The 16,952-nt window shown below is 45.8% G+C and overlaps 1 protein-coding gene across 3 annotated transcripts in view; it reads right to left on the reverse strand.

The window, feature by feature from the left end:
- Positions 1–3,008, reverse strand: part of hunk (hormonally up-regulated Neu-associated kinase) — a 51,251-nt gene extending 48,243 nt beyond the window's left edge. Inside the window, exon 1 of one of the 3 annotated variants that reach the window (XM_069888756.1) lies at positions 2,225–3,008. In XM_069888756.1, coding sequence (XP_069744857.1) covers positions 2,225–2,449 — 225 coding nt within the window. In that variant the 5' untranslated portion in view covers positions 2,450–3,008. Of the gene's footprint in view, positions 1–1,897 lie in introns of all 3 variants that reach the window. The other 2 variants (XM_069888754.1, XM_069888755.1) reach the window with 2 other exon arrangements.
- Between the last annotated feature and the right edge of the window lie 13,944 nt (positions 3,009–16,952).

A 16,952-nucleotide genomic window follows, 5' to 3' on the forward strand; every position in this document is an offset into this window, starting at 1 on the left:
AGCTGGCAGCTCGTTCCCGCCCCCCCCCCCCACCACTCTCTGTGTGAAGGGCTCCCCCCACCACTCTCTGTGTGAAGGTTTCCACCCTCCCACCACTCTCTGTGTGAAGGTTTCCACCCTCCCACCACTCTCTGTGTGAAGGTTTCCACCCTCCCACCACTCTCTGTGTGAAGGTTTCCACCCTCCCACCACTCTCTGTGTGAAGGTTTCCACCCTCCCACCACTCTCTGTGTGAAGGTTTCCACCCTCCCACCACTCTCTGTGTGAAGGTTTCCACCCTCCCACCACTCTCTGTGTGAAGGTTTCCACCCTCCCACCACTCTCTGTGTGAAGGTTTCCACCCTCCCACCACTCTCTGTGTGAAGGTTTCCACCCTCCCACCACTCTCTGTGTGAAGGTTTCCACCCTCCCACCACTCTCTGTGTGAAGGTTTCCACCCTCCCACCACTCTCTGTGTGAAGGTTTCCACCCTCCCACCACTCTCTGTGTGAAGGTTTCCACCCTCCCACCACTCTCTGTGTGAAGGTTTCCACCCTCCCACCACTCTCTGTGTGAAGGTTTCCACCCTCCCACCACTCTCTGTGTGAAGGTTTCCACCCTCCCACCACTCTCTGTGTGAAGGTTTCCACCCTCCCACCACTCTCTGTGTGAAGGTTTCCACCCTCCCACCACTCTCTGTGTGAAGGTTTCCACCCTCCCACCACTCTCTGTGTGAAGGTTTCCACCCTCCCACCACTCTCTGTGTGAAGGTTTCCACCCTCCCACCACTCTCTGTGTGAAGGTTTCCACCCTCCCACCACTCTCTGTGTGAAGGTTTCCACCCTCCCACCACTCTCTGTGTGAAGGTTTCCACCCTCCCACCACTCTCTGTGTGAAGGTTTCCACCCTCCCACCACTCTCTGTGTGAAGGTTTCCACCCTCCCACCACTCTCTGTGTGAAGGTTTCCACCCTCCCACCACTCTCTGTGTGAAGGTTTCCACCCTCCCACCACTCTCTGTGTGAAGGTTTCCACCCTCCCACCACTCTCTGTGTGAAGGTTTCCACCCTCCCACCACTCTCTGTGTGAAGGTTTCCACCCTCCCACCACTCTCTGTGTGAAGGTTTCCACCCTCCCACCACTCTCTGTGTGAAGGTTTCCACCCTCCCACCACTCTCTGTGTGAAGGTTTCCACCCTCCCACCACTCTCTGTGTGAAGGTTTCCACCCTCCCACCACTCTCTGTGTGAAGGTTTCCACCCTCCCACCACTCTCTGTGTGAAGGTTTCCACCCTCCCACCACTCTCTGTGTGAAGGTTTCCACCCTCCCACCACTCTCTGTGTGAAGGTTTCCACCCTCCCACCACTCTCTGTGTGAAGGTTTCCACCCTCCCACCACTCTCTGTGTGAAGGTTTCCACCCTCCCACCACTCTCTGTGTGAAGGTTTCCACCCTCCCACCACTCTCTGTGTGAAGGTTTCCACCCTCCCACCACTCTCTGTGTGAAGGTTTCCACCCTCCCACCACTCTCTGTGTGAAGGTTTCCACCCTCCCACCACTCTCTGTGTGAAGGTTTCCACCCTCCCACCACTCTCTGTGTGAAGGTTTCCACCCTCCCACCACTCTCTGTGTGAAGGTTTCCACCCTCCCACCACTCTCTGTGTGAAGGTTTCCACCCTCCCACCACTCTCTGTGTGAAGGTTTCCACCCTCCCACCACTCTCTGTGTGAAGGTTTCCACCCTCCCACCACTCTCTGTGTGAAGGTTTCCACCCTCCCACCACTCTCTGTGTGAAGGTTTCCACCCTCCCACCACTCTCTGTGTGAAGGTTTCCACCCTCCCACCACTCTCTGTGTGAAGGTTGCCCCTAAACTTTTCCCCTTCCACCCTCGGCCCATCTCCCTCTGTTATCTACCTTACCTCTTTATAAAAAAAAATTAAGTTCTTTCATTTGCATTTTCCACTCGTGCAGTGATCGGTGATTAGAAACAAAAAGTTGCCTCGTCGCGTCCTTCCCCCTCCCCCCCCCCCTCTTCTCGTCCGGTCTCCCGTTGCAAATGCCCAGCGATTCTGGGAGGAGGAGACCCTGTGGTGCACTCTTTGAGAATGTGGAAGGGGAGAATTTCTCCCCCCCTTCCAAGAAGACAATGAAACATTAGTCACTCAGGCTTGTGTGAAACTATTCGTCCACTTTTAAACTTCTCGAACTTCTGCCACTTGCACTGGAAGAGCCGGGGAAGCAGTTACCTTCTCGCCGGTCGGAACGTGCAATCCTTCCCGGACTTTGGCGAACGAGCCCTCTCCCAACGTCCTCCCGATCAGGTAGCTGCCGACCCGCTTGGTGTGGTGGAAATTTCGGATCGATTCTCGAGAAACACGGGCCACCGGGAGAGGAAGGTTGGTCTCCGCGGCGGCCACGCCGAGATCTCCCGGCGGCGGCTCGTCCAGACCGTCCCCGCTGGCCGCTGGCATCCTCGGGCCGGGCGGAGATTCGATCCGGAGCCGACTTCCACCTATCTGCCCTTGGACATCGGGCCAAGCGGCTCGGGGTTGAAAGAAGTTGCCCCCCGTCTCGGTGCAGGTTTCCAGCCGAGTGGAATCGGACCCCCGGACGAGTTTCTTCCCCCCGCTCCGGGAATGTTCACGAGTGAGGCGGCTGATGCCAAACGTGGAGGTCGTCCTTCCTCCAGCTCCCGGGGGAGGGGGGGTTCAGGAGGCTGCAAAGCAACGGGGCAACTCTCGGGCCATTGCAAATCCCCGCAAGCGCGGCGAGACGAGAGGGAAGGAGGGCAGACGGTTCCTGGATCCCATCCGATCCTCGGGCATCTCGGAGAGTCCCGCTCACCGGCTCTCAGACGTCCCTGGGACACAGGCTCGGGGCTGCGGGAAGGGCAACTGCCCACATTGCAACTTCTCGGCTTTCGCGAAGGCGGGAGGGTCCCAACCTCCCCAACGCAGCTTGTGTTTTATCCCTCCCCTCCGTCTCTTTTCAAATCCGATTACGCGTCCCGCCAACCAGTGTCAATTATCCCCTTCTCCACAGCCATCCTATTCCCACCCTCAAATGAAGGGCAGCCCAGTCAAATCCCACCCCCCTCCCCAGCGTTAATTGTCCATTTCTTCCCCTTTCGGAGCGGCCTCCGAAACTTTTTTCGCTCAGGTTATTCAATTTTGCCGCTGTGTGGAGGGAGGGGCGGGGAGGGGTTCCGCTCAGCGTTTTAGATATCTAGGTGTCGGAATCTGCTTCCTGGCCGTCGTTACCATTGCCCCTGGCCCTCACCGAGTTCCTGCAGAGGGGACCCTGCTCCCGTTTACCCCACCCATCTGTGCCCCATTCACTTTAACTGACACATACCAGCCCCTTTGTACTTCTGACCCCACCCATCTGTCCCCCGTTCACTTTAACTGGCACATACCAGCCCCTTTGTACTTCTGACCCCCACCCATCTGTGCCCCGTTCACTTTAACTGGCACATGCCAGCCCCTTTGTACATCTGACCCCCACCCATCTGTGCCCCGTTCACTTTAACTGGCACATACCAGCCCCTTTGTACTTCTGACCCCCACCCATCTGTGCCCCGTTCACTTTAACTGGCACATGCCAGCCCCTTTGTACATCTGACCCCCACCCATCTGTTCCCCGTTCGCTTTAACTGGCACATACCAGCCCCTTTGTACGTCTGACCCCCACCCATCTGTGCCCCGTTCACTTTAACTGGCACATACCAGCCCCTTTGTACTTCTGACCTCCACCCATCTGTGCCCCGTTCACTTGAATGGGCACATACCAGCCCCTTTGTACATCTGACCCCCACCCATCTGTGCCCCGTTCACTTTAACTGGCACATGCCAGCCCCTTTGTACATCTGACCCCCACCCATCTGTTCCCCGTTCGCTTTAACTGGCACATACCAGCCCCTTTGTACGTCTGACCCCCACCCATCTGTGCCCCGTTCACTTTAACTGGCACATACCAGCCCCTTTGTACTTCTGACCTCCACCCATCTGTGCCCCGTTCACTTGAATGGGCACATACCAGCCCCTTTGTACTTCTGACCCCCACCCATCTGTGCCCCGTTCACTTTAACTGGCACATACCAGCCCCTTTGTACTTCTGACCCCCACCCATCTGTTCCCCGTTCACTTTAACTGGCACATACCAGCCCCTTTGTACTTCTGACCCCCACCCATCTGTGCCCCGTTCACTTTAACTGGCACATGCCAGCCCCTTTGTACATCTGACCCCCACCCATCTGTGCCCCGTTCACTTTAACTGGCACATAGCAGCTCCTTTGTACTTCTGACCCCCACCCATCTGTGCCCCGTTCACTTTAACTGGCACATGCCAGCCCCTTTGTACATCTGACCCCCACCCATCTGTTCCCCGTTCGCTTTAACTGGCACATACCAGCCCCTTTGTACGTCTGACCCCCACCCATCTGTGCCCCGTTCACTTTAACTGGCACATACCAGCCCCTTTGTACTTCTGACCTCCACCCATCTGTGCCCCGTTCACTTGAATGGGCACATACCAGCCCCTTTGTACTTCTGACCCCCACCCATCTGTGCCCCGTTCACTTTAACTGGCACATGCCAGCCCCTTTGTACTTCTGACCCCCACCCATCTGTGCCCCGTTCACTTTAACTGGCACATACCAGCCCCTTTGTACTTCTGACCTCCACCCATCTGTGCCCCGTTCACTTGAATGGGCACATACCAGCCCCTTTGTACGTCTGACCCCCACCCATCTGTGCCCCGTTCTCTTTAACTGACACATACCAGCCCCTTTGTACTTCTGACCACCCCACCCCCCCCCCTCGCTTCTTCTGTTACCTCTTGGTTTTCTTTGGGCTTGATTTCGACTATTTGCCGACCCCCCCCACCCACTCCCCCCTGTTTGTCAACCACTTTTTCCTCTTCTATTGCGTTTTAACTCGTTTTCTTTCATGCTCGTCGCGCCCTCTTGTTTGCCTCTTGCTCATCGGGGGTGCAAAACACACACTAATAGCTTTCTGCAGACCTTTTAATTTAAATATTTGCCCCAAGGCAGAGGTACAATTAATTGATTGGAGAACGTAGTGGCATCTAATTCTCTTTCAACATGTGAGATTTTTTTCATGCAATTGCATATATATCTTTAGGAGAAATAGTTTTGCTATAAACATAAATTCGTGTGGCAGTTTCACGCCAGATGAAGTTTTGTAATCAAGGGAGAATTAAACAAATGCCATTCGAGGCAGTTTCAACCCTATTAGCTCTTTCTATTAAACATCAGACTATTCTCTGTTTATTGCCATGATTCTTTGCAAGTCGATGTTGGTGGCTTGCTGATTCTAGAATGTGCTAATTTGAGAGAATGACGAATATAACACTTGGTTTTTGCTTCTGTGAAATGGCTTGAAACCATGCAAATGGAGAGGGTTCAGAAGTGGCATTCCTTTTAAAAAGGGAGCACTATCCCAAAGGTTCTCTCAGTGCTCTCAGGCACCACAGTGAAGGGGCTGCTCTAGTAATTAGGTCGATTCAGATTTTCCCAGGTATCCCCAACTAAAATTCTCTTCTCAACAAAACCACTAAAACCACCTCATTTATCTTACTGTTATTTGCAAGAGCTTGCTACCAGAAACATGCTTACAAAGCATATTAATCTTTTCAATGGTTTCATTTATAAATTCAAAATTGATTTTCAATCAAATATTTTCAAATATGGGGTGCAAAGTAATGGTTTAATTAAAAAGAATAAAACCTTCTCCCTTGTTGGCAGTACCAAACATAAACCGTATGTCAGTGAGGATACATCTGACGTGCCTGAGGCCTGATATCTACCGATGTTTCTTGCGGGGAATGGAACAGCAGCTGGTATAGTCTGAGTCAGTTAGCTCCTTTTGTGAACTCCATTCATGCTCCAGAGTGTTCAGAGAGCAGATACATCCAAACAATAAGGATATAATTTCCAGTGCGTACTTCAATTGGCTTCTTTGTCCAATCAAACACAAAATGCTATTGTTTTGCTTGAGTGGTACAGAGCACATTCCAAATGAAAGAAAAGTTTCTTATGGTTTAAATTCATACGCTCAGGTGCTAACAAAAATATTGCCCAATTTGTTTTGAAGACAGTTTGAAAATAATAATTGTCTTCCAAAGTTTGAATACAGAAAACTTCCTGGTTTTTCTTCTGTTCTTATGCCAATAATTTGCTCTGTATTATAAATACAGTATTGGAGCGGAGACAACGCTGGTGGAAGCGTTCTAGGAGCCGTAGGTGGTGCCGGTAGAGGACCCATGATTCGGAGCCGAACAGGAGTGTGGGTATGACAACGGCTCTGTATACGCTTATCTTTGTGAGGTTTTTCAGTTGGTTGTTTTTCCAGACTCTTTTGTGTAGTCTTCCAAAGGCGCTATTTGCCTTGGCGAGTCTGTTGTCTATCTCATTGTCGATCCTTGCATCTGATGAAATGGTGCAGCCGAGATAGGTAAACTGGTTGACCGTTTTGAGTTTTGTGTGCCCGATGGAGATGTGGGGGGGCTGGTAGTCATGGTGGGGAGCTGGCTGATGGAGGACCTCAGTTTTCTTCAGGCTGACTTCCAGGCCAAACATTTTGGCAGTTTCCGCAAAGCAGGACGTCAAGCGCTGAAGAGCTGGCTCTGAATGGGCAACTAAAGCGGCATCATCTGCAAAGAGTAGTTCACGGACAAGTTTCTCTTGTGTCTTGGTGTGAGCTTGCAGGCGCCTCAGATTGAAGAGACTGCCATCCGTGCGGTACCGGATGTAAACAGCGTCTTCATTGTTGGGGTCTTTCATGGCTTGGTTCAGCATCATGCTGAAGAAGATTGAAAAGAGGGTTGGTGCGAGAACACAGCCTTGCTTCACGCCATTGTTAATGGAGAAGGGTTCAGAGAGCTCATTGCTGTATCTGACCCGACCTTGTTGGTTTTCGTGCAGTTGGAGCGCTTACACCCCTAACGTCGAGGTACTCGAGATGGCAGAGGTCGACAGCATCGAGTCCACGCTGCTGAAGATCCAGCTGCGCTGGATGGGTCACGTCTCCAGAATGGAGGACCATCGCCTTCCCAAGATCATATTATATGGTGAGCCCTCCACTGGCCACCGTGACAGAGGTGCACCAAAGAAAAGGTACAAGGACTGCCTAAAGAAATCTCTTGGTGCCTGCCACATTGACCACTGCCAGTGGGCTGATAACGCCTCAAACCGTGCATCTTGGCGCCTCACAGTTTGGCGGGCAGCAGCCTCCTTTGAAGAAGACCGCAGAGCCCACCTCACTGACAAAAGGCAAAGGAGGAAAAACCCAACACCCAACCCCAACCAACCAATTTTCCCTTGCAACCGCTGCAATCGTGTCTGCCTGTCCCGCATCGGACTTGTCAACCACAAACGAGCCTGCAGCTGACGTGGACTTTTTACCCCCTCCATAAATCTTCGTCCGCGAAGCAAAGCCAAAGATAAATACAGTATTACTATTCTTGACGGTTTGTTGATAAAATACCTTGAATAAAAACAGAATGGGTTAAAACATCTTAAAATGACTTGTTTCACAACACACACATAGATCATTGGATATACTGCTGTTTTATGGACTGTGTTCTATGTCTGCTTCACACTGTTTTGCTCAGCCCATCAATACTAGCCAGCCTTCAATCACTCATTTACATTAATTCTGTTTTTTTTAATTCTCCCCATTCTCATCATCTTGCCCCAGATTGTACAGCTCACCTGTACCCTAGAAAGAATTTACAGTAGCCAATTAACATACCAGAATGCTTATCTTTGAAATGTGGGGGAAACTGGAGCACCAGAGGAAATGTGGAACAAGTACAGACAGCGGGGTTGAACCTGGGTCTCTGGTGCTGTAAGGTAACAGCTCTATTGGCTGCACTGTGTTTTCCTTTGGAGGATCTAATGTAAAAACAGAACTAGCTGGAAATACCCAGCAAGTCAGGCTGCATCTGTGGGAAAAGGTTGTCTAAAATAAAAACCACTTTTTCTGAAATGAAAACAGAAAATTATTTTTTTAAAGTGAAAACGTAAAATGCTCTTTTTTCACTTCCTGCTAAATTTCCTCTGAATCCTTTTCAGAGCCTTCCTGATTTTCTTATGGTGTGCCAATCAGTACTGCGCACAATAGTCCAACAAACACTTGTTGTTTGAAAGTTACAGGGTAAAGAAGTCTTCGAGGCAGATGCATGTATTTGTAAAGTCTTGATTTTGAAGTTTCAATGGATCAACAGGCCTTTGTTCCAGCTGCAAAATAACAAAAGCATTGACCAAGGTCTGTACTTATCGTTTCCAATGTGCAATCACCCAAATTTGTATTCCCTGAATTTTGTAGACCAACCTTACTCTCTGAGGACATCTTAAGGTCAAGCAACAAGGGACCAGGACTAGCCATGGGATTTTGAGCCCATCCAGAAACATAAAATAACTGTAAAAAATAACAAAAAATGCTCAAAAGGAGTAAATACGAAACAATTACAAATCAAAAATAAAATGATCTCAAAACACTTGGAATATTGTGTTTGGTCTGGTAACCTCATTATAGGAAGGATGTGGAAGCTTTGGAGTGGGCTTAAAGAAGATTTGCCTGGATTGGAGAAGATTCTATGAGGAAATATTAAAAGAGCTCTGACTTTTCTCTTTTCAGCAATGATGAGACATGACTTCATAGAGGTTTCTGAGATTTTGAGACATAGATAGGTTGAAGAGCTAGCACCTTTTTCCTAGGGTGGCAATAATAATTAGCAGAGAACATCTGTTTAAAGTGAGTGGACGAAGGTTTAGGGGAGATGTCAGAGGTCATTTATTTCTTACGCAGAATTGTGGGTGCCTGGAATGCACTGCTGGGTGGTACAATAGGGTCATTTAAAGACTGTTGGAAAGGGAAAAATGGAGGGGTATGGACTGTGAGTGACAGAAGGGTAGAGTGATGTGGAGTAGATTTATATGGATCGACCCCAACATTGTGGGATGAAGGGTCTATACTGTGCTCTACTGTGTTCTATGACCTAAATTATCAGATAAACCATTTAAAGCACTTTTAAACAATTAAAAGATTTGAAACAAATATAATTTTTAAAACGTAAATTTTCTTCTTTTTGCTTTTCTTCCTTGCTAACATACCTCTCCATTCAAATGAAGAAGCTCACAAGAGAGGGGTCTTATAGAAATGTATCAAATTATGAAATGCAAGGATAAGATAGAGGTAGGTAAGTTGATCCAGTGGTATGAGAGAACAGAACGAGGGGACATAGCCTCAAGATCCAGGGGGGTATGTTTCAGACAGAAATCAAGAGAAACTTCTTTTCCAAGAGGATGGTGAATCTGTGGAATTCATTTTCCATTGAAGCAACAGAGGCTACCTCTGTGAATATATTTAAGACAAGGTTGGGTAGATTTTTACAAAGTAGGGGAATTAAGGGATATGGGGAAAAGACTGGCAGGTGGAGATGAGCTGATCATCATTGAATGGCGGAACAGGCTCTATGGGTTGGATGGCCGACTCCTGCTCCTATTTCTTATGTTCTTCTGTCCTAAGTAAGTATTCCCTGGTGAAGAATGCAAAAGTAGATTCCCAAGTGAAAATGTTGGATAATCTCAGGAAATGTTTGCTCTGCTGTTGGATTTCAGGTAGAATCATGTTGGAGTGAGCAGTTTTCTCATTTGTGTGGGAATCCTGAAACTTGCTAGCATTTAGAGCAGAAAATGCTGGAAGTTCTCTGCAGAACTTCAGGCAAGAGCCAGCAAATTCCTTGCCAGTGAGTCAGTTTGTCCAACAATGCTCCTTGCTTTCACTTCGGAGCCACAGGAAACTCCATCAATTTTTATGCCAAATTCACCCATGGGTAAAATCTTACTTAATTTCCTGTAAAATCTTGTAAAACCTCAAACGTGCTTAAAAGTTTCTCGCTTGAAGGCTACTTTCCTATAGGGGTAAATCAAAGTATTTCTTAAATCTGGATTCTTACAACCTGATGATTTGTTACTGAGGATGGCATCTCATGTTTCTCCCTTAACTTGTTCGTCCAGACAGAAATGTCAGATTAGAGCATAGATGGAGTGTACTACTTCCAATTCACCTTTGCATCTTTCACTGCTTAATACTTACCCCTCCATAAATCTTTGTCTGCGAAGCCAAGCCAAAGAAAGAGACTTACCACAACAGGCTCAGACACAGCTGTCTAGTATGTCTGAAGTGACCTGTCTTTGGAGGGTGAAGTTTATTAGGAAGATAGTTTTGCAGACATGTGAGTTGATTGGAAGGAGAACTGCAAACAACTTCAACCACAGTGACAGCAGTGGAAGTAGCCATTCAGTTCAGCACCATCCTCGAGTTTCAATGTTTTTCTGTCACCATAGCAACATCTAAATCAATTTGTAGTGCACAGATAGAAAACAGATCATTGATTATATTGTTCAGTGGAGCTAAATTGTTTATTAATCTAAAGGGGATAAAAGGAAGTGGAAATTTAAACTAAAATTTTGCTTGGGGGGGAAACTAGACATAGATTGGGAGTCTACTTTGCAGAACAGATCCATTCCATCAGTAAATCTGGCCTTAAGCTTCTAATTGCTTCATACTCCAATTCTTCATCCTATTCCTGTTCCAAGTTCTCTGCCTCCCACACTGTTTCAACAAAGCCAAGATGGGTCAAGGTATATCACCTCATCTTTTATCTGGACACATAACAGATTGCTTCTCCAGCATCTACCAATCCTCATAAGTGCCAAACACCAGGGGTTTCACTGTATTCAAATCTCCTTATACTGTGCTCTCATTAAAACTGTGGGCACATGTTCAGATAAATGGGATATAGGATGGTATTATTGATTCATGGACCCTTCCTAATCTTGCTCACAGCTTTACCTGATGCATTCTCACCAAATCAGCTAGAATGCTGCAGGGTTCAATTCAGTGTTTTCATGTGCTTGTTCCCTCAGAACACGTGAGAACTATGTTCATGGAACCAATCAATGTATGGAAAGACAATCATAATCGATGGAATCATTGTGTCATGCCTTTTTGCATAATTCCCCAATGAAAATGTAATGTGTTATATTTGAATGAAAGTCAATGGATGAATGAATAGAAAATGATGGCACTCCTTGACGACTGTGGAAAAAGCTGTCCACAGAGACTAGGTATTTGCTTCATCTTCCATGGTGTTAGATGCTATCAGATGTCAGTTCTGGAGGACTCCTGGCCTCCATAGATAATCAGAGCAGGAATGGCAAGATCTTACACCCATGGTCTTCCCATGCATTTTGTGTTCAATAGCAGGAACATCTTAAGACATTCAAAAATTCCCACCAGCCGCTAACCTGAAATTCAAAGCAGAATTTTTCATTTATGTAAAAATCCAAAATAAATATTAGGCTATATATTTCCAATTAAGGTAGATATACCAAACAAACTCTTCTTCAGAGTAAAAATTACTTTTTAGTCAACATAAGAAATACAGAATTTTGAGAAGAGTGGTTTCCACCCACGGATAACTTTTTTGTGCTAAGTTAGTGTTAAGCATTAAAAAAAAAATCAGACGCACCTCTTTCAACACATCACAGTATTCTCAGAGATTATAGAAAGAGAATAATTCATAGATTCCTAAGTTTTCACCAGATCACTAATGATGAAATATCAGAGTGGATATCAGGATGCAAAGCAGGGAACCCTGTGGTGGAACAGAGATTCACAGTTGGCAACAGTCTGAATCTCCGTACGACTGGATGTGTGCATATTTCAGAAGCTGCTGTCAGTTTCATAAGGCAATGATGGTGAGCAGTGATGACTATAATGCCCATACAACCACAAAATCTGGGCCACTAAGGGAAGCTCTGTACTCACTTCCAGCTGAAGGAAAGTCAACATGGTGAAAGACGTCCTTTGTCTTTGCAAGAAGACCTCCGTGACAGAATGTCGCAGACTATCATATATGAAGGTCCAAAACGACTTGCTAAGGAATGCACAGAAGTTCAGTTCAACCTTCAAAAAGACTCAGTGGGGAAAGACCACAGTATAAGGACCTGCTGCCATGGCACACTGAGAGTCTGGAATGCATGTAAAATGCCTCAACCTGTTTGGTCGTGGAAAGAATGTAAACAAAATATCCATGTAATGTAATCTGATTCCTTTATGTAAACAGAAGAACCTGCCTTCTGCTGTAAATTGTAATATATGAATGAACATGTTCATTTTTATGAATAAATATACAGAATTTTGAGATGAGAAAATACCCCTCCTCCAGTATGCAGTTTGACCAATAGAAATATAGTAAAATATCTTTTCAAAACAAAAAAAACTGTGGATTTTGCATTACAGAAAAGTTTGCAAATGCCTCTCTGGAGGCAGTCAGTAACATCTGCCTTATATGCAGGCAAGCCCAGGTTGCATTGCAGTTCCATTCTGCAAATTGTCTGTTAACCAATTTTTCCAGAAATCGGAAATGAACAATTTCCACGAGGGACAATTTTAAATTAAATTTAGACATACAGCACAGTAACAAGCCTTTCTGGCCCACAAGCCTGTCCTACCCAACTACACCCAATTGACCTACAACCCTGGTACAATTTTGAACAGTGGGAGGAAACTGGAGCATCCGGAGGAAACCCACGCAGACACGGGGAGAACGTACAAACTCCTTACAATGAATTAATTTACTTATTCGAGAAACACAACAGAAGTGAGTGGCCCGGTTTAGGAGTGGGAATTTGAGGCTTTGGCTTGTGGGGTTTTGGCAAGCAGAGGCTGAGGTGGAGATGTAGGAGTTGAGGACAGGTTTTTATAACTCTTTCCTCTTTAATAGACAGTGGGAATGGCAGCCTCTTGAAGTATTTGGATAGTCAGGAAAACCAACAGTATCCCTGTTGACTTCATCTGCGTGAAATGCATCTAACTGCAGCTCCTTACAGACTTTGTTAGGGAATTGGAGCTGGAGTTAGATGAACTCCAGATCATTGGGAAACTGAAGGGGTGATGGACAGGAGATACTGGGACACAATCACACTTAGGAGGCAGGAGGAAGGTAGCTGAGTGACAGTCAGGAGAGGGAAAGGGAACAGGCAGGTAGTGCAGGGTACCCCTGTGGCCTTTCCCCTCAGCAACAAATATACCCCTTCAGATACTGCTGAGGGGGATGACTATCTGAGCAAGGCAGCAGCCAGACCAATAGCATTGTGGGCAGCTCTGAGGCTCAGAAGAGAAGGGTGGTCAGTTAGAACACTAGTCATAATAGGGAACTCGATAGGGAAAGATATAGGAGATTCTGCGGCTGCAAAAGATACTCCAGGATAGTTTGTTGCCTCCCGGGTGCTTGGATGCAAAATATTCTTGATTAGTCTGAGATATTGGTACATATTGGTACTAATGACATAGATGGGGTCAGGTAGAGGTCCTGAAAATTAAGTTTAGGTAGATGTGTCAGACGTGTTGGTATTTCAGTGGAGTAAAGGGAATTACAGTGGCATGAGAGAGGAAATAGACAAAGTAGATTGGAAGGGGGCACTAGTAGGGAAGATGGCAGAGCAGCAGTGGATGGAGTTTCTACAAGAAATGAGGAAGGTGCAGGATAAATACATTTCAAAAAAGAGGAAATATTTGAATGGAAAAATGTTGCAACTGTGGCTGACAAAAGAAGTCAAACCCAACGTAAAAGCAAAAGCAAGGGCATACAAGGAAGTAAAAATTAGTGGGAAGATAGAGGATTGGGAAGTTTTTTAAAAATTGCAGAAGGTAACTAAATTCTCGTAAGGAGGGAAAAGATGAAGTGTGAAAGTAGGCTAACAAAGAGAATTCAAAAATCTTCTTGAAGTATATAAAAAGTAAAAGAGAGGTGAGAGTAGATATGGGACCACTAGAAAATGGTGCTGGAGAAATAATAATGGGAGATAAGGAGATGGCAGAAGAACTAAATGAGTATTTTGCATCATTCTTCACTGTGGAAGACATTAGCATTGTACCAGGGCAGAGAAGTGAGTGCAGTAACTATTTCAAGTGAGAAGGTGCTCAGAAAGCTAAATGCTGTAAGGATGGATAAATCTCCCAGACCAGATGGATTGCACCCTCGGGTTCTGAAAGAAGTAGCAGTAGCGATTGTGGAGACATTGATAACGATTGTTTGGGATTCTGGCATGGTCCTGGAAGACTGGAAAATCATAAATGTCACCCCACTATTCAAGAAGGGAGGGAGGCAGCAGAAAGGAAACTATAGGCTGGTTAGCCTGACTCAGTGGTTGGGAAGATGTTGGAGTCGATTGTCAAGGATGAGGCTGAGGGAAAATCTTGTTTGACAAAGTTATTGGAATTCTTTGAAGAAGTGACAAGCAGGCTGGATAAAGGTGATGCAGTCGATGTTGTGTATTTGGATTTTCAGAATCCCTTTGACAAGGTGGAACGCATGAGGTTAACAAGATAAGAGCCCATTGTATAACAGGAAACATACTAGTGTGCATAGAGCATTGGCTGATTGGCAGGAAGCAGAGGGTTGTAATACAGGAATCATATTCTGGTTGGCTGCCAGTTGCTAGTAGTGCCCACAGGAGTTAGTGTTGGGGCTGATTCTTTTTATGTTGTATATGAATAACTTAGATAATGGAATGAATGATTTTATGGCCAAGTTTGCAGATAATATCAAGATATATGAAGAGCAGGTAGTGTTGAAGCAACAGGGAAGCTGCAGAAGGACTTAGACAGATTAGGAGAATTGTTAGAGGAGTGGCAGATGAAATACAATGTCAGGAAGTGTACGGTCATGAACTTAGGTAGAAGAAATAAAAGGGCAGATTATTTTCTGAATGGGGAGAAAATTGAAAATATACAGATGCAAAGGGAGTCCTCATCCAGGATACCCTGAAGGTAAACTTGAATGTTGGGTCAGTGGCAAAGAAGGAAAATGCAATGCTGGCATTCATTCCAAAATGAATAGAATACAAGATGTGATGTTGAGACCTCATGTGGAGTACTGTGAGGAGTTGTGTGGCTCCTCATTTAAGAAAGGGAGTGCTGACATTGGAGGGGGTTCACAAGGATGATTTTGGGAATGAAAGGGTTATTGTATGAGGAACATTTGGCCTGTACATGTTGGAATTTAGGGAAATCTCACTGAAACATTGAAAGGTCGTTTCCCATGGTTAGAGAGTCTAAGTTGAGAGGGCACAACTTCAGGATTGAAGAGCATCTGTTTAGAAAAGAGATGCAGACAAATTCCTTTAGTCATAGGGTGGTAAATCTGTGAAATATGTTGCCACAGTGGTTGTGGATAATTGGGTGTACTTAAGGCAGAGATTGACAGGATTTTGATTAGCCAGGTGTCAAAGGCTATGGGGAGAAGGCTGCTGAGTGGGAAAATGGATCAGTTCATGATTAAGTGATAAGGCTGACTCAGTGGCCTATTTCTGCTCCTATGGTCTTATGATCTCAGCTGCAGACACTGGAATCTTGAGCAAACAAAGAGAAGAGGGACTCAGCAGGCCAGGCAGCATCTACGGAGAGGAATGGACAGTTTTTATGATGGTCAGAACTCTTTTTTTAGAGGCTGAGATGGGAAGGAGTAGTGTCAAGCATAAAAGGAAAGGGGTGCCTGGGGAGGGACCGAGAGGTAATAGGATATTAAAGAAATGATGGTAGGAGAAGTAGAGGGGGGAGACAGGTAGTGGAGGCAGTGGCTCTCAAAAGAACGATCTATTTGTGATGCAGCAAATGCAATGAAAGTTCTCCAATCTGATACCCCTGGGGTAGAGAGGAATTTGTTTTATGAGAATAGATTAAGCAGACTTGAGTTTAGAAAGATGATAGATGATCTCATTGAAACATACAAACATTCTAATGCGGCTTGATGCTTAGATGATGTTTCCCATGGCTGTGGCTTCTAAAACTCAGAATTAGGAATTTGCCAATCAGGAGAAAAATTCAAGTAATGTCTTCGTCTTCACTCAATAGGCAGTGAATATTTGGAATTCTCGACCTTAAAGGGACATGAAAGCTCCTACAATTAATAGATTCGAATAGATTTTGGGTATTAAGAAAATCAATGATGAGCAAGTCAGTGTAGCAAAATGGGACTGAAGTGGAAGTTCAGCCATGATCTTATTTAATGGCCTGCTCCAGCTTCTTGTTCATGGAATCACATAAGCATACAGCACAGAAATTGGCTCTTTTGCCTCATCCTGACCATGCCAACCATAAATGCCCATCTTCGCTAAGTAAGTAGATCTGTAGTAGAATTTGTTGCTTGTAGTAGATCTTTATCCTTTCATCATTTTTCTATCTAGGTCCCTGTCCAAATGTATTTTAAACATTATAATTGTATTTGCCATTACTTCACCCTCTGACAGCTCATTCCAAATAGCCACCACCCTACCTGAGAAAAACTATCTCTCAGGTCTCATTTAAATTTCTTTCCTTTCACTTTAAATCCACGCCCTCTAGTTATAGTCTCCCCTGCCCTGGTTGGGGGAAAAAATTAATTATCTATTCTGTCGACGCTCCTCAAAATATTATAAACATCGGTATGGTCGCCCCTCAATCAGTTCCAGTGAGAATAAACCCAGCCTATCCAACCTTTCCTTATAGGGGTGTCACACGGTTAGTGTAGCGGTAAGTGCCAAGCTATTAAATCGCCAATGACCCAGGTTTGAATCCGGCGCTGTCTGCAAGGAGTTGGGTACATTCTCCCTGTTTCTGTGTTGGTTTCCTCCAGGTGCTCTAGTCTCCTCTCAGCCTTCAAAACATTACGGGGGTTTCGGGTTAATTGGGGTGTTTGGGTGGCACCAGCTCATGAGCCGGAAGGGCCTGTTACCGTGATGTATGTCTAAATTAAATTTTTTATAACTACAGCCACCCATTCCAGGCATCATCTTGATAAATCTCTTCTCTATTGCAACCACAACCTTCCTGTAGTATGGTGACCGGAATAACAATAAGGATTTTTTTTTGGTTTTATGTTCTTGTGATAAATAAGGGAAAG

The sequence above is a fragment of the Narcine bancroftii genome, chromosome 7 (genome assembly GCF_036971445.1).
Source record: "Narcine bancroftii isolate sNarBan1 chromosome 7, sNarBan1.hap1, whole genome shotgun sequence".
NCBI lineage: Eukaryota > Metazoa > Chordata > Chondrichthyes > Torpediniformes > Narcinidae > Narcine > Narcine bancroftii.